This window comes from Lampetra planeri, chromosome 31, assembly GCF_965212315.1.
Source record: "Lampetra planeri chromosome 31, kcLamPlan1.2.h2, whole genome shotgun sequence".
NCBI lineage: Eukaryota > Metazoa > Chordata > Hyperoartia > Petromyzontiformes > Petromyzontidae > Lampetra > Lampetra planeri.
In genome coordinates this window covers 5,959,704-5,981,116 of record NC_136137.1, presented here as the reverse complement: position 1 = coordinate 5,981,116, position 21,413 = coordinate 5,959,704, and the positions used below count along the sequence as shown (strand labels likewise).

Below are 21,413 nucleotides of genomic sequence, written 5' to 3'. Positions count from 1 at the left end.
TGTTGTGATATGGGTGGCTGGGCAGGTGAATGGCTGCGTTTAGGGGGGGCCGAGTGGGTAGTTTGTGGTTTGGGTGGCTGGGTTTGGGTAGCTGAGTGGCTGGCTGAGTGGATGGCTGGGTGACTGGCTGAGTGGCTGGGTAGGCGGATGGCTGGCTGAGTGGGTGGCTTGCCGGCTGGGTGGGTGGATGGCTGGCTGGCTGAGTGGATGCATGGATGGCTAGCTGAGCAGGTAGCTGGGTGAGTGGCTGGGTGGGTGGATGGCCGAGTGGTTGGGTGGGTCGGTTGTGGTCGAGTTGGTACGTGACGGAAATCCCGTGCGGGGGAGACACTTCTGAGCGTGAAGCAGCAAGCCACTTGATGCTTTTTTCATCTTCGTATAAACCCCCCTCCCACACCCGCCCCCTCCAACCCGCGCTTGTTGCCAACCCCACCACCTTCCCGATGCGCTGTCGCGAGATTTGTGTGTGTGACAAGTCAATTGTGCGCCGGGCCCGGCACGGTAATTACAGGATTGGACGGATCGCACCGGTGTCCCCGCGTTTCCATTTCGCTGCAATCGGCCTTTTGATGTCGGGGCGAAAAACACGGAGTGCAACCAGCCGTTAAAGTACACCGCAGAATTGGCTTTCTCGTCCCGGAAGATTTGGAAAATGAATATGGACAAAACAGAGTAATCTGCTTTTTTGCATGTTTTGCCTGACCGTTACTTGATTTTTTTATTTTATTTTACTGCGGCATATATTCTCGCATGGCTGGCATAATCTCATTTGGACATTGGACCCCTTGTGTAGTTGATGTGCGGGGCGGCTTATGGAGCGCTGGCGCCGCTCCGCTGGCCAATTGAGCGTTTCTGAGCGGTGCGACGCAACGGCGGTTCCACAGCTCGGAGCATCGTCGTCGTTCGGCAGAGCACGTGGCCACGACAGATATTGAAGTATTTATTTATTTATTTCCCCCCCCTCCCCCCCAGCCTGCCACTTTGCCCGCTTCTGATCTGATACGGGAGTGAGTCGGCGTGTGTCTCAGGTGGCGCATCGGCCGGTCACCTCAAGTCTATCGACCCATGGCACCTGGGTCTGTTCCGTGACCTCCTGCCAGCGGGCGGTTCGACACTTCACTTGGCCTTAAAGTGCACGTAGCCTGGCACAAGCATCCTGGTGACGTCACCGCCACTTAGTGGCGAATGGCGGTTGTCGTTGTCTCGTAGATCTTGTAAAAGTGGCCATGCCAGCGACGTCAATGACTACGTTTGTTCAGGTCACCTTGACGGCACTCAGAAATGCCCGGCATGGACTGTCCTTTTCACCATACGGCATTCACTCGTTGTTCGCGATTTTGGCCATTTGCCATTTTGGCTATCCGCGAATTTGGCCATTCGCAATTTTGGCCATTCGCGATTTTGGCTACCCGCGATTTTGGCTATCCGTGAATTTGGCCACTCGCAATTTTGGCTATCTGCGATTTTGGCCATCTGCGATTTTGGCCATCCGCAAACTCATATGGAACTCTACTTGACTGCATCGAGAGACAGAGAAAAATAAAGTGATGAGATAATTTTCATGTCAAGCTTACTTACGTATTTATTTCAGGCAATTTTGGTCGGCCAATATCGGTAGGCCAATATCATGATACGCGAAATTTGCTATTCACAAGCATCTCCTGAACGTATCCCGCACGATAACGAGGGAAAAAATGTAATCGCAAAAATCAGCCGTGGTCAATCCTCCACTGCTGGATCAAAGTCTCCCCATGCCTTTGCCACCTCTCGCGGCCCTGCATTGTGACGATTCACCCCGCACCTGCGTACGAGCTGATTTCATCGCTCCATGTCCATCGTGCACGTCATCTCTTGAGCTTGTTTCTTTCTCCTTGAGCTGCCACTATTGTTAGTCTCAATCACCGGCTCATCGTCCCTGTTAGAGACACGTCTTCTCAACTTGCTTTTCATCATGGTCCGTACGATGGACCTAATTTGCTTATGTTCTCAAATCCATCAGGTCCTCTTTCTATCGAAGCAATTCCAAACGTGCGTCTTTCCGTGCTGCTATGCGCACTTTTCAGTTTTTGTTCAGTTTTCTTCGTCAGTGTCCAAGGAACTGTTTATCATTATTATCGATAAACAATGATTCTGACGCCCACGGTAAATAAAATATATTCATGCGATTAATTGTACGTTTGACCGTTGCGTTCGCTGCAACGTTAGCAAAGGATCGCTCGCACGGGCCGAGTCGTGACCCTGATTCGTTGCGAGAATTTCATTTTTCACCGTGACACCTCTTGACTGCCACAAGCAGTCAGCGGTGTTGCGCGTCGGCCGCGTTACAAACAAACCGGTCTGGCACTGGAACAGAGATTCACACTGCAGGCTCGGTCCCTTGGCTTCTGGAGTCCCTCGCTGAAGCGTGAGTGGGGGACACGGCCCCCCTCCATGTCCCTACTCATCTCCCGCCCGACGGAGGAAGCCGTCGTCACGCCATCGATTTTGGAAGTTCGCTCGCGAGTCTCGCAACGCGAGAGTGCTCTCGCGCTGTACGGAGCGAAATGAAGTGGCGTCTCCACTCTGCCGGGAAGGCAGGGGACGGACCGCGTGACCCGGTCACCGGACTGATGACTCTCTCGACGCGCCGCGCGCACACACGCTCGCTCGCGCGCACCCGGTGGGGAGAGGTTAAGCATCGCTCTGCGCCGCGACGCGTCGCAGGAGGCCACGCCAGGACGGTGGTGGTGGCGGCGGAGGAGGAGGAGGAGGGGGCAAGCGCCGCCGACCCAAGGGATTTATTTTGCGTTAATGTGCGCACGGGAGAAGGAGCTGCACTTGTAATGCCGCGGCCATGTGGGGTCAATTCTGAGCAATACAGATGAGCCGTTAATGCAGTACCCGCGGCCATCCGATGGCACGTGTTAAGTAGAAACAGAAAGATGTGTACGTGTGTATTTTAAAGCCGCAGATTTTTTTTGTCTGTTCATTTTACAGAAGGCAACAAAAAAACTGGCTGCTCTACTAACTTACGCTGCAATTTCTCGCGCCTCCGATTAACACGGTTGGCTACATACGGTGCGAAAGAAGTTCATCATACATACGTACTATGTCGTTAGCTGAATGTGCGTCGCAAATATCGAATTATGGAATTTGCAAACGCCATGTTTGCGTGTATAAAACGGTGTAATGTTAATGCACAATATGTATGTCTGTATATAAAATAGACGCGTCTGGTTAACCTACGTTTTGTTATGCACGACGTAGGAAACTGAATGAATGCCCGCCGCGAATATCTAATTACAGAATTTACAAACGCGCCCCGCATGGGCATGTAAAACGAATGGCACAACGCACGCGTCGGCGCGCCGCGCACTTTTTTTAACACGTGCGTGCGCGCGTAATAAGAAACGGTTTAAAACGTACGCCGGTTAAAGGGCGCGGTGAAGAGCGAGAAAAATTAGCCTCGCGTTTCAGAGAGCACAGCCCGCAACTGACCGCAAGAACCCTCGGGGCGGAGGGGGGGGGGCGAATGGAATTCAATTTGCAGCCGTTTAGCGCAAGCGCGGTGGTGAAGCCAGAGGCTACGAGTCTCATTAGGTGAGGTGTGCGCACTCTCCTGCCGTTCGACGCGCGAGGTGCATCATCCCCTGATGCTCCACGGTGCAGAGTTTTGCACCTTTTCCTCGGCGCACACGGCACGTAACGTGTAACCGGTATCAATTAGCATTCCGTTTTTTATCGCTTGCTTTAATGCGGATTTATTACCGGTCTTTGGAGCATAGCTGTGAAGAAAGGCGGCTTACGTGAGCTGCCGTGCTAATAATTTGTAACGTTTTCATCTTCGGGGCAGTTTCATTCTGATCAAAGTCAAGGTGAACGAACACTCCTTGGGATAATTGTTTAGAGAAAAAAAACACATTTTTAGTTCAATTTAATTGTGATTTATAGAAATTATTTTTTTTTCTCCCCCAAATTTATTCTCAGTATGCTATCGTGCTATCGTTGTTGTGCTATCATCGCTGTGCTATCGTAACGCCGTGTTACGTAATTTCCCCCCGGAGGTCACTTTCACTTCGACCCCCGTCATGCCTTTATTAGGAGCACACATTCCAATGCGCTGCACATATTTACGCTTCATATGAGACTGCCGTTACTTCTCACGGTTGGATATAAGCCAAATGAAGAGCAAATAAAAATAATAATTGTGCAATCATTTTAGACTGGCCTAAGAACTAGCAACTTGTCACGCTTGGGAATCCGATTTAGTTACGCCCAGTTGCCCTGATTCACACGCGGAGGTCTCAGTGGTGCCCGTTGATTTCTCTGACCCCTGAAAGACACCCCAGCCCACCTCACAGAAGCTTCTTGCAAACGTTGTGCCGACGGAAGCAATACGCCTTCCCCGAGGAGTACGGTATTGGAGAGTTTTTAAATCCTCACCAAAAATTACTTGTGCTTGCGGCACTAGAGAAATATCAAGATGCATTCCATCGGTTAGATACGTGAGATACCGTGCGATGTCGTGCACGAGATATAATGACATTGAGGGGCTTCCCAAAATATACACGTCTCTAGGAATTATGAGTTCCGTCCTTAACTTTGTGCAGTGTTCAAAGACAAGCTGTCATAGCTGTCAACCCATACGGTTTACCCGTATTCTTGTACAGGGAAAGTGAGTTTTCAGGCCGTTTCAATACGGGCAACAACAAAAACAATGTCTATTTGTTTGTGTTTCTCCCTTGTGATGGGACTTTGTCGGATGAACGTTGAGATGTACAAGGTTTGTGCATGGCTTCGAAGAAAATTCTCACGTGGAACTCGGGGAGCAAAAATTCCTTCTCAATTTCATGGGGAAACTCATAGAATAATAGGGTGAGCGGCACACAAAACCCCGTGGGAATTTTGCACCTTTGAGATTCGATTAAATACGCGAGACTTTGACCTCGACGCTGTTGATGGGGGTGGGGGAGGAGCCCAATCTCCCTCCTCCTCTAAACTCGGGTGCACAGCGTTTCGGGACTCATTGCCGCGGAGTTTTCTGTACCCCCCCCCGCCACCTCTCCACGGCGCGGTTTGTGCTCTCGCACCGGGCTGCTACTGTAAGTTTGTTTTTATAGGACTCGTAAAATTGGAAGTTCGTCAGTGGGCAGACACACCGCGAAAGTCTCATCTTGAGAGTCGCATAGAACCCGGACGCGCAGCACCCACCACATTTGGCGATCTGCGGCAGCTTTGTGCCGCCCCCACGGCAAGGCGTGTTCAAACGTGGACCCGGCGGCGGGAGAGGGACCAGCGACGTGGGACGCGAGATGGAGGCGGTTTTTTCGGAAAGCTGACGAGTTCTGTTTAGGGCCCACCTGCCTAGCTGCCACTACTCGGGGGAAGGGTGCTAATCCCGCACGCCGACGAACAGTTACCCCCCACCCCCCCCCCCCCCCCCTAATAACGCTCATTAACACGCGCGAGGTATTACCGGCAGATCAAAGCGAGAGAGGGGGGGGGACAGCAGAGCAATTAATCTTCAAGTTACAATTAAGGTAATCCTAGGCCGTGATGGGAAAAGCGCTTATTAGAATCCATCACTGCGGCGGACGGAGAATTATGGCGTTTTGCGCACCGCCGTTCGCAGGGCTCATTATTACACGCACGCCCCCGTAATGTAAATACGGCAGGCTGGCAGGCAGGAATTATGAGGCGGACATTTTGGAAAATAATGGGGATGTTTGAAGTTGGCGGAGAGTACCTTTGGGGGTTGCGGGGAGGGGAGGGGACCCGAAATTCTCTCTGCCCTTGGATGCTGAGCCACGCAGTCACTGGGACATCCAGACGACTGCCAGCGCTTAATTTGCAGCAGATGCTTAGAAAGGAACCTATGCAAAAATGTCTCCTCGCTCTTGGTTTATTTAGCTTTGATTTATTTCCAATGTAAGTAAATCTCTTGTCTTTATTGTTCTTCATGGGCAGTGATTTTTTTGCGTGCGCGCATTTTTTTTTTTCATAAGGTCACGGGTTTCTTTTTCTTTAAATTAACGTGTTTTATTATAATTGTTTCTGTTTGTTGCAGGGAACACGATAAGAATCCCGAACTCTTCTTCGAGACGTTGTTCAAGCTGAAGGAAGCGGGCTGCTCGTTCAGAGTTTCCGTTCTGGGTGAAACCTACACCACGGTGCCATGTAAATAACCACACCTGCGCATGTCGCATGTCGCCTCTTCATTGACGTTTAGACCATTTCGATGATTTTGCTGCTACAAATGTCCAAATGATATGCCACTTTGTTGAGCTATCCTATGCGATAGGCCCGGTCGTGTTTGAAAAATAAGTTAACATCTCAGTGGACTTTGTCTGATAGGTTGCGGATGGTTTCGTGTTGTATTTGTTTGTGTTTGAGTGATTTGTTTACCTTTCTTGTACTTGGCACTCCCGTCGTGTTTTTGTTGTTGTTTGTTGTAACGTTCTTACCCGCCCCTACTGGACATCTGTGAACAAGAGCTTTATAGCTCATCGGATTCCTCCAGCATAAATACATATTCTGATTCATTGCGCCTCGTTCTTTTTTTTTAAGCTCATCGCACGAAAAACAAATGTCCCTCGCAAAAAAGGCGATTTCGGTACGCAGAATAAAATAAAAGTCCCCCCCCCCCCCCCCGCTCGTCACCGTCCCAACGCAGTTGGACAACGACCTGGGTTGGAGAAACGGTCACCACAGCTCTCGGAATTCTCCCATCCCCATCCGCCAGCGCTCGCCGGTTCTGTCGAGTAAAAGTCCCCCGCGTCGTCTGCCGCCCGTGTGTTTTTTTCCAGTCGGCTAGTAAAGCGGAGCTCCGAATTTCCATTAACTTTGCCGCTCCGGCTAAATGGCTGGGGCAGAGTGGGGTGGTTAGTGGCGGGGGGGGGGGACGAGAATTGTGGGGGGGGAAAGGGGCTGGTGGGCGGAGGGGGGGGGCACGCGCGTGGTGGTTGCGGAGCGTGCTGATGCTGCTGCTGCTGCTGTCATCGGCGTTTCAGAACACCGGAGCAATCCCATTTACCCGACGCTTGTCGGCTATCGCGCACCCACCCGCCCCCCCGCCACCGCCCCCCCCCCCTTTTAATTCCACCTTCATTAAGGGCGGCCTCGATACGGGTTGTGAAATGAGGCGTGGAGCTGCTTTGATTAAGCTAACTGCAGTGGCGAGCTTGTAACTTGTGCGTGATATCAGTGGGATGGATGGGTCGCTGTGTTGTGCTGAGGCCAGCATAATGTGTCCAGGTCTAAAGGAAGCGCCCCCCCCCCTCACCTCCCAACCCCCCACTCCGCCTCCTCCCCCACAACCGTACCCATTCTTGCCACTGCGTGTGCTTTCACATGTGATAAAACCCTAGCCCCTGATTGTATTTAAAACATTTTACATTTTAATCATTCCGCCTTGACTACCTCCGCACTGGCCAGGCTGGTGAAGTATGGTCAAACAAGCCCCCATGGCCAACACACTGTGTGGGGCAGCCCTTCATCCAGCAGTCGAATCCACACAGCGGATGTGCACATGGCGTACACCCTCTGCGGTACGCGTTACTGTGCGGCGGGCTTCTTTAGCGCGGCAAGCGACAACTTCAATCGTTGAGAATTGGTTTTTTACCCTTCTATCTGGCAACAAAACTGACACCTTTTTTACAAGGAGTCATGTTTGCATAGACCACAATACCTGCAGCCATAATATCAGAGTTATGTTTTTTTTTGCATTACGGCTGCAGGTATTGTGGTCTATGCAAACATGACTCCTTGTAAAAAAAGGTGTCAGTTTTGTTGCCAGATAGAAGGGTAAAAAAACAATTCTCATATTTTTTACTGGCAAATGAGGTTCCAATTGTGTAAATAACTTCAATGGTTGTTTGTCGCCGCCGCCGCCGTCGTTGACCACGATCAATCCACTGCTGGACGAAGGCGCTCTCTCTCCCGAAGCCGCCGGTGACGGCCGAGCCTTTTGTTTTCTCGTGCGAGCGACAACTCCCGTGACGGTGTGCGCGTGGTTTTTTTTGCGGTTTTTTTTTCGTGTCTCCTCCCCCGTCAGCTGTTTTTGAGGAGGCTCGCAGGCGGCTGGCGGACGAGATCCTCCACTGGGGCTTCCAGGCGAGCCGGGAGGACTACTACGGAGTCCTCGCGGCGGCGGATGTCGCCATCTCCACTGCCAAACACGAGTTCTTCGGCGTTGCCATGCAAGTCTCGTTTTTTCCTTTTTTTTTTTATTCTTCTTTGGGTTTTTTTTCGTGATCTATTTCTTTCGTGGTAGAGGTCGGAATCTGCATTTAGAATCATTTATTTAGGCCGGAGGAATCCGATGAGCTGTGAAGCTCTTTTTTACCGACGTCCAGTACGGGATGGCTCTGCCAAAGTCTTGCTCTCACCAACCGCTGGCCTGGTGCAAAGGGCCTCCCACCGCATGAAGCTCAAGAGAGAGCCCTGTAACCGAGTGTTTCTTTGACCAACTATTGTACACGCTGGCCAGGCATCTTGAATCATCCAAAACCTTGTACCTAAGCCCGATTTTTTTGTATTTTTCCACCCCCAGTTTAATCCGAATATCTGGAACACATCCCTAATGGCGGCTAAATGTAGGGCAGCAGTGGCAATGCATTGAGAGGAATAAAAGTGACTCGCGAGATAGGCAGAGGTGTAGATAGGGCTACAGGCAGAGGCATGGAGGTGGTGGATGAATCGGGGAAAATGCCACCGTGTAATTGTAGCCCAGGAGTCGGTGAGAGTGTTGTCGTTCAATTTGTGAGTGTGGTATCCGCAGGATTGAAGCGGCACACTGCGGATGCTACCCGCTCTGCCCCGACGCCCTGGTCTACCCCGAGATCTTCCCCGGTAAGGTCACCCCGGTAAGGTCACCCCGGTAAGGTCACCCGGTAAGGTCACCCCGCCTTGCTTCACAGCACACTGTATGTTGAGGGTAAAGGCGCATCCCCTGCAATTTGCTGCGCTTCACGCCGTCACTGCTGTGGGAAGGGCCCCCACTCGAGAGAGTACTCTCCCGAACACCTAATAGGAGGAATTAAGGCCTAAAAATAAATGAAGAATGTCTGTACAAATGAGTTAAGTGAAGGCAGTGTAGTAATGCTGACGATAACCTGTGGATATGATGACCTGTTATAGGTATACGGTTAAGTCGTAGGGCAAGTACAGGATGATTCCTGTATATCAATAGTAGGGCGAGGGGTACTGTGTATATGCAATAGGAGTGGAAATGAGTACCTGGTGCGGTGTCTAAGCATCGCCACTGGGGGGACAAAGGCGGCCGGGCGTGGTGCTGGCCACCCACCCCCTTCGTGTGCTGTGCCGGCCTTCATAGGTGCTACTCGCGAAGAGCACTTGCCCCTACAGTCTGAAGACCCGCACACAGCCGCTGAAGCAGCTGCAAAATCTTTGTGCCCAGCCGCCTCACTGGCACAGCGGTTCGCGCACTAAGCTACGAACCCGGCGCCCTGATGTGATTCCCTGCCACGGATAACACCTGGCGACAGGCGAGGCTACGATTTTGACACGGAGGTGTCACGGTGATTAGAACATTAGCAAATTTTTAAAAGTCCATTAAATAATGGATGAAGTCAATGAAACAGCTGTAGAAACATTCGATTTGGCGCTTCCTATATTTTTCTTTCCAAAATGTACATAGGGAAGATGGGGTGGGGTGGGGTGGGAGGGAGTGGTGCTACGCCCACCTTAATCCGTAAAAATCTCCACGAATTATTGCTTTTCCCACCTCCGCGACTGTGAATGCGCCTTAAAATAACCGTGTCGAAATATCGTAGCCTTAAGCGACAAGCGATATCTGAACCTGTCCTGGGACGCTCCGACCTTCAGCACCTTCACCGACCCGCAGCTGACCAATGTGAAGCGTGATCGATAAAAGCCCCACGGCGTCGGGGAAGCCTTCACCCAGCTGTGGCTTTACAAAGGGACATGCATTATTACAATTGCTTGTACGGGTATACAAGTCTCTTACGTGCGCGCGTACGTGCGTGCGCGCGTGCGTGCGCTATGTGTGTGTGTTTTTTTTTTTTGCCCCGCTCGCAGCTCAGTGTCTGTTCAGGACACCCGCGCAGCTGCTGAAGCAGCTGAGATATCTGTGTGCGAGGCCTGCCTCACTGCGGCAGCGCTCCGACAAGGTTGGTTTTTGTCGGCTCACGGTTGACGGGAAATAAAACGTAAATAGTTGAAACGATGAGAATAGGTTTTCCCCTTTTTTTCTGGCAACAAAACAGGTGTTAAGATGTTAAAACCACAAACTGAAACCTTTTACAAGGAATCATGTCTGCATTACAATACTTACGGTCAGAATGCAAACAAAAAACATACTCTGATAATATATGCATTGTCTTTGAAAGTGATTGGTCCACACCAGAGACAGCTTTCTTTTTAGCCTAGTCTCGAAACAGTGTTAGATCAGAGGACGCCAAAAGGCATCCTCTGGTCTAACCACATGCCCTATAAAGACTCAGACTCATGTACTAACATAGGGACCCATAGCTAAACCTATGATCCATAGCCTCACATCCAGACCCATGTACCCACATAGGGTCCCAGTCCTGCATAGAGACCTATGACTGCCTCCCTCTAGACAATAAATATGGCCACTGTTTCTGTACAGCATCTTGAGATGCTATATAAATCCATATTGTCAAGTCGAGGTCATGCTTTCATATGTTTTGGCACAAATTGATCAAAGCTCGCATATGTTACATAAGACTTGGCTTGTTTCACCGCGTACAAATAAAATAAAAGTTGTTGGTCCATCATTCTCCGCTGCTGGAAAGCAATGGCCCCAGAAGGACCACAGGCTGGCGCAACTAAATATTATAAAAAAATGTATTTGGTTTCCCTTTGTGTTTAATATAGTCAACCTCAACAGCACATAATAATTTATATTTCTAATGCACACCGTATTCGCTCAAACTCGTAGAGAGAGAAAATACGTTTTTTTTATAGTCAACCTCAACAGCACGTAATAATTTATATTTGTAATGCACACCGTATGCGCTCAAGGTCGTAGAGAGAGAAAACACTTTTTTTTTTTTACCAGGTAAGGCCCACTGAGCTATATAGCTATTTTTCAGAAGCGACGTGGCGATCACAAATGACAGCTTAACCTTGTAGCTTATCACGTGGAAATGTATATCAGCCAAATACTCCTAAACGCGCGTTGAGTATAAATGTGGAGGTAAAACAAAAACGGAGGACCCGGAGAAAAATCCACGCCACCACATACAGGCGGGGAAGGCAGCCACGCGTTGAGCCGCCACCAACAGTTGCTAGCGGGCAATTAATGAGCGATTTACACGTGGGAGGAAACCGGAGAAAACCCACGCTGCGATACTGTCGCAATGAGTTGAGTCCACATGTTTTCTGTACTGCCTTCTCCTGGCGAGCCAGGGGTATATGCCACCTCGACGCCCGTGGGAGAAAGGGAGCTTTGCAACGTCCGTGCGATCCACCCGCACCCCGCCCGCCTCCACCGGCGCTGGATTATTGGCGTGCGCCACCACCCGCCCGGCCCGAACAACACGCTCTGTACGATTATGCCTGTGGCCAAATCACGTGGAATGCGCTCGATCTTGTCAGATCTCAGAAGCTTAGCAGGCTTGAGCCTCGACGGGTGCCCGCCACGCACAAAACGAGTGTTCACGGGTTTGCTTCCAACTGCCGAACCCCAAGAAGGTCGGCCTAAACTTTGTACACGCATGGATGCCCCTTTTATCAATCCACTGCTAGATAAGGTCCTGCCCCACACCGATTGGACCGTAGGGGTTACTTGACAAGACTTAACCATGCTGGTTGGTGATGGCAGGGAGCATGTGTGTGGGAGCACAGTAGAGTACAATGGATGTTGGTGCTGCTACTGCTGCCCTCTACTACCCGTCAATAAAGCCCCCCACAATGCATGCCCCGCCGAAAAGTTTACCGTCACCAAAATGTCCCTCGAGGAAATCGCAGACCAACTCACGTTGGCTTTCACGTTTCAGCCCACGTGCTGGGAGCTTGTTCAGAAACTGAACGTTCGGTTCGTGACAACGCATCGGGAGGACGATACAGCACAACCTCGCGATCCTACGCAGTCGTACATTTGACGAACATTCTCGGGAGAGCGATTCGCACGTGTTTTTGGTTTGCAATTCCCTCTCATGCCGCGGGGGGGGGGGTGGAGAGATTATTTGGGAACGATCGAGTTCCCAGAATGTGGCATGAAACGTAACACCTAGTGTCGCACAATACTCGGCACGACCCGAAAACGTATCGGGAGAGCTAAGCTCTTCCTTATCGTGGGCTGTATTGAAAATATTGTTTTCCCCGTGAAAAAGGATCCAATGGTGAGCATTGTAACTACAGGAAAATATTAGGATATTCGGAAGCCACTGGAGCTATGCACTTTTAAATATATATTGAAAACAAATTCCTTTAGAACTGCTTTGTGTTTAGTTTGTCCTTTCTCCCGCACCTCCGATTAGCACTGTTGGCAACGTACGGTGCAAAAGAAGTTCAACATGCATACATAGGACCTTCAGATTCCTTTGGTGAGCAGCCACACATAAACGCTTAATTCTAGATGTGAAGTTTTCGTGACTGCAAGGATTCATACTTTGTTTTTTTTGGTAAAGTCACGTAGGTAAAAAATTTAAAATAAATTAAATCACGACGTTACGGAGGCAACACAAGCTTCCGTCTTCAGGTGGAACAGTAATTTTGCTGTATTGATACAATAATTTTTCTGTGATGGTTCCACCTGAAGACGGAAGCTTGTGTTGCCTCCGAAACGTCGTGATTTAATTTATTTATTTTTAAATTACCTACGTGACATTACCGAAAAAACCAAAGAGTACAAACGCTTAACCCAACGATGTGGTCGTCTTGACCCTTCCGCCACAGGTGGACACAACCCCTTTCTCCTGGGTCACTCTCCGGCCACGGTACTTGTCGCTGCTTACGGCACCAGCTGCACTTGCAACGGACGGGCGACAAGTGGACTCTGCATCCCCCTCGGAGTGACTCTTCGTTTGCGTTAGTAATAATAATATTAAAAAAAGCCTCAACATTACTGAATACTTTTTCACAGGAGGGGCTTTTGGTCTACCACAGTTAGCCAGGGTGCATGGACATAACCATGCATACAAGGGCATAACAAAGCCCTACACAGATGGAAGCGATAATCTATTTGCTGTACTTGCAATCTCCTGGAAACTTGCCAGTTTTACGATTTTACGTAGACCATCAACCCTTGCCTCCAAAGTGCAAATGCCCAACAAGTGCTGTCCGCAGCTCAACTCACAACCTCCTCTCTATACCAAGGACCAGGACCATCGCGCCCGGCGTCTGGAATGCCATCCCACTGCCACATTCGCAGCAGCGTTGTCAGCACCTACCCGGAACCCTTTCCCCTTCTGAGACGTCTGCGGGTGTCCCCCGTTCACCGCTGAATCTCGGAACGTGCAAGCGGTTGGCATGAGTTTCATTTAGAGAGGCGTAGCACCGTTGTTTTTAAAGACAGAGGCGTAGCGCTGCAGAGAACTGCAGCGACACGACCGCACTCTACGATGGCTGGTGCCAAGCTGTGCCACGCACCCTCCCACATTGCCTTGTGGGAGGCTCGGTAACGTCTTCTGACCAGAAGATGTAAGTGATCAACTTGTTTTATTTTAAAATGTCTTCTGATTCCAGGGTTCAGAGAAGGTAAAGGCCCCCACCATGTTATTAAAGGACCCGCCTCATTCAGCTGGCTTTGCTCCGGACCTCAGCGTCGTGGCCATCTGTGTTACAAATTGCATCGTCATTGCTAAACACCAGGGGTGGAATGTGAATGAATCGTCACACTTCAGGATCAATTCATTAAATAAAGTTTTTTCCTACATCTTGAATGTAGCAGCCTCTAGCGGCTGGAAGGTTCATGTGAATCTATTACAATGCGAATTGAAATGTATTGATGCTTGCATCGGGAGCGAAACGTTTTTTAAACCCTGAGCAAAACACGTTCCACGTTTAGTATTAAACCCCAAGCCAGGCCAGTGTTTAAATAGGAGGGCTGTACAACATAGAAATAGCAGACACTGCAGGAGTCTTCAGTGTGACTGGGTTGACATCTTTAATAAACTGGCAAAATACTGCTAATTTCAAATATGTTAACGACGCCAAGAAATCACACGCATGGCCTAGGACCGAAAAAAGGAATGATTTCAGGAATTCTGTTTTAACACCTTTTACATTTTCAACGTGAACAAAAAAAAAAACAGTGTTATAGACAATGTACAAGAAATGTCTTTCACAAATGTTCCAGTTACTGTATTTTGTTTTTAATCTGTCGCAATAAACTCTTGTAAATGTGTCTTGTGAGAAAAATACTGCAGCAATTATTACAAGCACGCTAAGCAACAGATACCCGGGCACTGTATGTGCTGAATGTCCTCCCGATTTTTGAATTGATGCAACAAAATCCGAAAATCAGGCGACGATACTTGATGGGGAAAATAATTGTTCCCAAATAACTCAGAATGCATACCGTCGCAGGAAATGGCATCACATTTACACCACCTGCTTGTTTTCCCCACGTAGTGAGAATTATTTTTTTATGTTTTATTTTTATTATTTCCATTCTACGTGACTTTACCGAAAGAACCAAGAAGATCTAAATTGTCCTTGAAAATCTGACGCTCATGTGTAGTATGTACAAAGTTTTTGCTTCGGGATACAAAAGCACAGATTTGGTCATAAAACCCCAGCAAGCTTCAGCGACGACAACAAAAAGTTGCAAATGAAAATATACAATCGAAAAGAAGTCCGTGACCGGTAACGTTGACCAGTTGACCACTAGCTGACAAAAGATAGTCCACCGAAAGGTCAAAGTATTAAATACATGCAATTTGCGGGATAATACCACGTATGGCAAAATACTGTATAAACATTCCAATACGTTTATATATATACTTTTTTTTAAGACTTTTAAAAAAGCTAAACTCCAAAAAGGAATTGTAAATCTGTTTAATCAAGTCAATCGTTTTAAGGTTGGTACTTTTCCTGCATTGTTTTCGTCAAGAATTTTACATCTTATACTGAGAATTTTTTTTAATCGAACCTTTGAATCTTCTTAGCAAAGGATAAACCCTACCTAACACAAATTGTCCGTCGTTTTCTACTCAAACGAAAAAAAAGTAAGCACTCATTTCCTGTTGACAACCATCAGCCAGTGGTGAGAATTCCATATTTCTATACCTGCCATATTTCTGTTATATCTGCTATATTGCTATGGCAGGTTTAACATTTCTCTGGGAGGTATAAAAACAAACACACCAGGCATGTAATGAATCGTCCCCCAAACTTGATTCAATGTTTCCCACAATTCAGGATCGCGATTTCATTTGATAAATCAATTGTTTCCGTCTCATTTTGACCATCTATGCATTACCAAGTCTCGTTTGTACATTCTCATTAGGTTTAAGTCTCAAGTTAGCATATCGTTTTCATACATTATAAACAATTTTTACCATGCGCAATTCAATGATTGTATTTGAGTGTAATAATAAATACATCTTTGCATGCACTGCCGATTTGCCACAGTGGTAACCATTTTATCCATACCCCCACCCCGCTCCCCCCCCACCCTCCCCTGACCTGGACTCAAAACTTACAAGCTAATGATAACGAACCCCACTCACCATTACACCACCCAGGCGAATTTCCTTAAGCATAGTTAATGCATATGTACAGCCCTTTTGTCAATCCCACCGCTATGGAGGGGCTTAATTGACCATACTTCACCACTCGGGGTATGGATTGTGAAAGCATAAGACGTTACAGTGCAGTAATGCAGTACAGCAGTGCATAATTGCTGCACTGCCCTCTGCTCACAACCTAGCCCCACAGCGTCCTAAAACGCATGGTTCATGTTTGATGGTCACTTTGTCCAAGCATTATCCCAAACTCAAGCTTTGCTCAGCTTACCATAGACCTGACAAGATCAGGCACACATTCCGGGGAATTTGGTCACAGGCATATCTGAAAAATGTGCAACATGCAGACTTCTGTGTAGAAATGCAACTCTCGTAGAGCAAGACAAAACCGACGGCACGCTCGCACACACACCAGGAATGCTGTGACTGGATGAATGCTGGCACTCTTCTAGAACACTAGAAGATTTCAGTAATATATACAAACTCGTCAGCTTGCATGCTTTTCCTTATCCCTGGTGTGATTCATGCGTACAACGTGGCGATTTCTGTACACCGGACTGATCAACGTCGATCGGCATTGCTCTCCGCCAATGCAACTCGGTCTCTACTATAATACACACACGTGAAAAACACACAGAAGGATGTATCTGTAAATGCGGATTGCAGGCCGGTGCCGTGTACACAGAGTACCGTACAGGGACAAGCTACCACTGGGGGGGCTTCCCTTGCCGAGGTTGCAGCAGGGCATTGCGAAATGTTTGAGATGAAATGCGATGCAAGTCTCTTTTGAGTTGCCTGCCGAGGCGCTGAAGCTCCCTAAAAAAGCAAACCCTTATTCTTAAATCCTCAAGTCTTCTGCATTTGTTTTTAAACACAGGCAGCGCAGGCATTAACAATAAAAAAAAAACGTTTATGTGCCAATGTTTCATGAATTGACGCATTTTGTTTATAGCAAAGCTGGCGCTCGCTGAAGACGCTTCTCTCTCGCCCCACGCGCAGTCGTCGGGGGCCCAGAGGGGTTTGCGAGCCGGCTCGCACTCAGTCCGTCCCGAAGATGTTGTCGCACTCCCCGAGGATGAGATCCACGATCTGGTTCTGGTAGACCATGTGCACGGCCATGTTCCCCGGGTCCACCTCGGGCCGAAGCAGCGTGGGCGCAAACACGATGGCCATGTTCTGCATGGTCATGCGGTTCTTCTCCCCGTGCGCCACCACCCTGCGCAGACACGGGGAGAACGTCTCTGTGGTGAAATCTCGCAGGGGGCGCGTGGGAAATGTCTCCTTGCGCCACTGCGAAAGCATCGTTGCCGATTGTTAGGATCAGAATCACGAGATTTATACTGGAGGAATCCGATGAGCAAGAGAGCTCTTTTCACAGATGTCCGGGAGATTGTGCTGCGTATCTCTTTGATGTGTCTTCGGGTTGTACCACGTGTTCTTCATGGCAACGTCCTACGTTTCTGCTCCACACAATGGCAGCTTCTTCAATGTCAACTTTCAATGCATCTTGCGTGAATTATGATATCAAATAAAATATTGCATCTTAATTTAAATGGATATAGTTTTTTATCTCATCTATAAGCCGATCTAATTTTTACTATAAAGTAAAAAAACTATTTAAAATATATGCTGGTGTTAAACAAAACTCAGAGTTGGAGGAAAAATTCACTTTGAAGCATGGCTATTAATACAACAGCCACTTCAGCTTGTATGTATTAAGAACTTTTTTCGCACCCTATGTAGCCAACCATGCTAATCGGAGGTGCTTGGAGTTTACACTTACGTCTTTAGATGCCTGATGAGAAACTTCATGGTGTTATGGTTTGGCAATGGAAGAATATTGATGAGATCCTTCATGCATTTCACCCGGTTATGGTATTCGAAGATTTCTGAAAAACAAAACATGTATCACGCTTTAAATATTAACATTGAGAAATCTGAATGGCCTTGGCTTAACGTACTTCATAGAGCAGTCGATACACCAAGGGAAGCCACTGGTCAGAACAGCCATGAATTATTTACCCCGGAGAGAAAAATGCTACTTGCAGCCATTTCTTAGAAATGTTGGCGAGATCAATATGGAGCCATGGGCCAACTGACATTCCAAGTTGTGGGGCATATCATTGTCTCTCATGTTCGATCAAACAACAAAGCAAAGTGGCTTATTAACTTTGTAGAAATGTCCCACAGCTGTTGTATGCCCCGCAGCCACCACCAACAACAACAAAGCAAAAACATCTCAACTTGTGATCTTCTATGCTAAGGCAGTGGTTTAAAACCAGACCTGAGGTGTGTGCCTCGCTTTCCATAACGCCCACAAGAGTAAAAGGCAGCTTGTACCACAGCAGGTGCCTGAAGGAAAACGGAGGCACTGCCACACATCAGTTATCTGAAAGAGCGGGGCTTTTCACTCTGGATGTTGCCGTAGTGTAAAGGTTAAACAACTGAGCTTGCAATCCAGAGGTCGCGGGTTCCATTCGATCTCCCGGTCGAGCAGTTGAAACAACAATGGCAAAATTAATTAAAACCTCATCCACCTTTATCCAGCCAGCAGTGGAAATGCCTTCACCACAGTCAATCGTTAGGTTGCATGTGATGGTAGTAAAGTGTGGATATCCCACCTCTGCCAAGACTGACAGTAAATGGTGTTAGTGAGCACCTATCAAGGCCAGACCAACTCATGTGGGGATATAGCATGGCCAACATCCCACCCAACTACCTTTGTCTCCTCAGTGCTGATGTTTACATGCCGTACCAGGTACCCATTTATGGCTGCATCGACCTAGTGGAGATCCAGGACTAGTTTCGGATATCACTTGCCACTGGCATTAGTCATGATCCGGATATGAACGGGTGTTGTAATATTCAGTGCGGTGCGTTAACCACTGCACCACCACTCTCCATACAAAGACAAAGATCCCCTCCGTATAGCCTTAAAAAACTTTTGGCACAAGTGCTGTTAGCGAACACCTGTAAAGGCCGACACGGCACACGAGGGGGTGGGTGGCTAGCACTCTAACCTTGGTCTCCCTAGCAAAAATATTTACACACTGCACTGGTGCTAATTTGAGGCTGAGTCGACCTAGGGGGGAGGCCAGGACTGGGATTCGAACTCGGGTAGCTGGGTTAAAAAACTTTTGCGAAACAACTTTTTTATTTTACGAGGTAAGGCCCACTGACCTATGTAGCTATTTTTCAAATGCGACCTGACCTTAAATGATTGCTCAACAAAGTGGCTTATCATGTGGGAATTTGTAGCAGCCAAATAATCTAAACGCACGTTGATTCTAAATGTGGAGGGCAAACCCGGAGAAAACCCACGCAACCACGGTCAGAGACATGCAAAGCGCAAATACACAGCAGGCGTCAGAATCGGGATCGAACTCACAACCTCCTGCATACCAGGCGAGGTAGTTAACATTTCACCACCATGGCGCACGACCGCTCCCCACTCTCCACACATCAAAACACACGCGCACACACAAGCACTCCAAACACAGCAGATAGCCCCCAGGACCCAGCTTGATAGTACAGTGCAGCTCCCACGAAGACATTGTCTGGCGCCCTGGACACTAAACGAAACTGATTCATGCTGTACACGGGGGGGGGGGGGGGGCAGCAGACAGCCCAATTCGTTAGCACGTTTGACAATTAGGAATATTGCGAAGGCTCAAAGGTTTAAATTCCACCCTCGCATGGCCAATGCCTTGTGCACCACTGCACCTTTCTGCTCAGAGGTGAACGTTAAAAGGATCTATGATATCACTGCAATTGCGGCCTATTATTCACGCGTGTCTGGGACCTTGTGACCCAAATCTGCCAAAATTATAAAATGACCCAAAAAGTGGGAATTACTAAGAGTGTGGGTCAATGGCAGTGTGTACATTACTGCGGAGGTGCTTAAGGATATCAATACGACTGTCAAAGGTGCTTTCAATGGATTGGGCTCGGTAAGTGTTAATTCATCAGCTAAAACGTTTTTCAAGATTATGATGAGGACGATGAAGTTGGTGATAGAAAATGAAGATGTTTGACGAGGTTTAAAATGTCATCTCCGCAAGCAGCTGGAGATACACTACACTACACTGTACTGCTCGCTCAAATTCACCCTCTTATGTGCGATTATTGGAAGTCACAGATAATAATAAATCTAATTCCTGTGGATAATAAAAAGGAAACTTATCTACAATTTGCCTATCTGCACCGTACATAGCTGACCGTGTGCGGTGTGCCAGTGAGCAAGAGCCCAAAATCAGCAAGCGATGTGCATTCCCCGCTGCGAGATAGAAATGCAGTGGAAAGTCGAAAGTTTTATCGAACATGGATTCGCATTTACGATCAGGTGCGGGGGAAAGACAACAAACTAAACACCTAAAAAAAGTAGTTCAAGGAATCGGTTGTCAATCTAAATATAAAAGTGCATATAGCTCCAGTGGCTTCCTGACATCCTAACATCGGAAGGGTATTATTTTACTGCAGTTACAATGCTCACCATTTAATCCTTCTGCATTGGGGAAAAAACAACAATTTCACGCGATAACAATGTGCACAGAGAGTTGGGAAAAACCAAACCTGTGGTTTTTCCACAGATTTTCCGTCGACTCGCCCACGTAACACCGTCCCAGCATCCCCCCCCTACCCAAACCTACAGTCACCGTGGAGTGGCACGATTACTATAGAGACGACAGCTTACTTATGGCGGCGATGAACTGTTCGAAGAAGATGTAGGGGACGAGTGGCTCGGGAAGTTCGCGGAAGAAGAGCTTGAGAGCGCCCGTGATGACGTTGATGTCCTCCCATTGGCTGTCGTCCAGGTCCACGTGCTCGTCTGCGAGACGGTGGAGGAGAGGGAGACAAACGAGTTGGTGGCGTGGGGAGGGGGGGGGGGCACTTTACTCGGCATTCAAAAGCAGAACAGCAATACGAGTAAAATCAACGTGTGTTTAAATACCTCGCCTGGTATACAGGAGGTCGTGGATTTGATCCAGATCCTGACACCTCGAAATTTGGAGTTTGCATGTCTCTCGCCCCGTGGTCACGTGGATTTTCACCGGGTCCCGCGGTTTTTCCCTCCACATTTAGAATCAACACGCGTTCAGAGCATTTGGCTACTGCTATCAATTTGCACGTGATAAGCCACTTCGTTGAGCTATCATTTGTAGCCAAGGCTGCATCTGAATACGAGCTATATAGCTCAGTGGGCCTCACATGATAAAATAAAATAGTTTAAAATAATCAAAAAGTTTAGTTTAGTTTAAGTAAGCCTGGGGGAATATAGTTTCCCTCGTTTGTTTCTATGACAGTTGTCTGTTCCTGCCTCTGTGATTTTATGTTGGTTAATCGGACAATTCATCTAATTGTGCGTGAGAGATTTAATTCATTTACATTTGGACGTGTCATCGTTTTTGTGTGTCCCTGCAGTCACTACAGGCACATTCACCACGATGTTTATTTTGTTTCACCAGGTGAGAACTCCGTGACCAGTCCTTTGCAGGTGTTATTTCAAACGTTGGCAAATTTGTACCCTGATCCCTGATGCTGGGCACACAAATGGGCGTAACCCTTGGAATGACGTTGGGGAGAATCTTTAACGTCCACTGTGAAGCGGACTGCGAGTAGCATTATTATGGTGAATACACACAACGCAGGATTAATAAGGGTGGCCCGCTGGATTTGAACGCGCTACCGCTGGGGGCCATGCCAACGGCACGTTAACCGCCGCGTGACAAAATATGA

General features: G+C 48.1%; 2 protein-coding genes across 18 annotated transcripts in view; one reads left to right on the top strand and one right to left on the bottom strand.

The window, feature by feature from the left end:
• The window catches only part of LOC144729145 (tRNA-queuosine alpha-mannosyltransferase-like), a 139,988-nt gene extending 124,436 nt beyond the window's left edge, over positions 1-15,552 (top strand). For 7 of the 16 annotated variants that reach the window (XM_078609106.1, XM_078609102.1, XM_078609104.1 and 4 more), the window contains 5 exons: positions 6,047-6,156; positions 8,033-8,177; positions 8,759-8,829; positions 10,039-10,130; positions 12,886-14,335. In XM_078609106.1, the coding sequence (XP_078465232.1) occupies positions 6,047-6,156; positions 8,033-8,177; positions 8,759-8,829; positions 10,039-10,130; positions 12,886-13,005 (538 nt within the window). In that variant the 3' untranslated portion in view covers positions 13,006-14,335. Of the gene's footprint in view, positions 1-793; positions 937-6,046; positions 6,157-8,032; positions 8,178-8,758; positions 8,844-10,038; positions 10,131-12,467; positions 12,534-12,885 lie in introns of those variants that run through there. The other 9 variants (XM_078609121.1, XM_078609117.1, XM_078609118.1 and 6 more) reach the window with 5 other exon arrangements.
• The window catches only part of LOC144729147 (rho GTPase-activating protein 12-like), a 47,591-nt gene continuing 40,459 nt past the window's right edge, over positions 14,282-21,413 (bottom strand). For both annotated transcript variants that reach the window (XM_078609124.1, XM_078609125.1), the window contains 3 exons: positions 20,371-20,505; positions 17,461-17,566; positions 14,282-16,893 (listed from right to left, as the gene is read on the bottom strand). In XM_078609124.1, the coding sequence (XP_078465250.1) occupies positions 16,716-16,893; positions 17,461-17,566; positions 20,371-20,505 (419 nt within the window). In that variant the 3' untranslated portion in view covers positions 14,282-16,715. The remainder of the gene's footprint in view (positions 16,894-17,460; positions 17,567-20,370; positions 20,506-21,413) is intronic.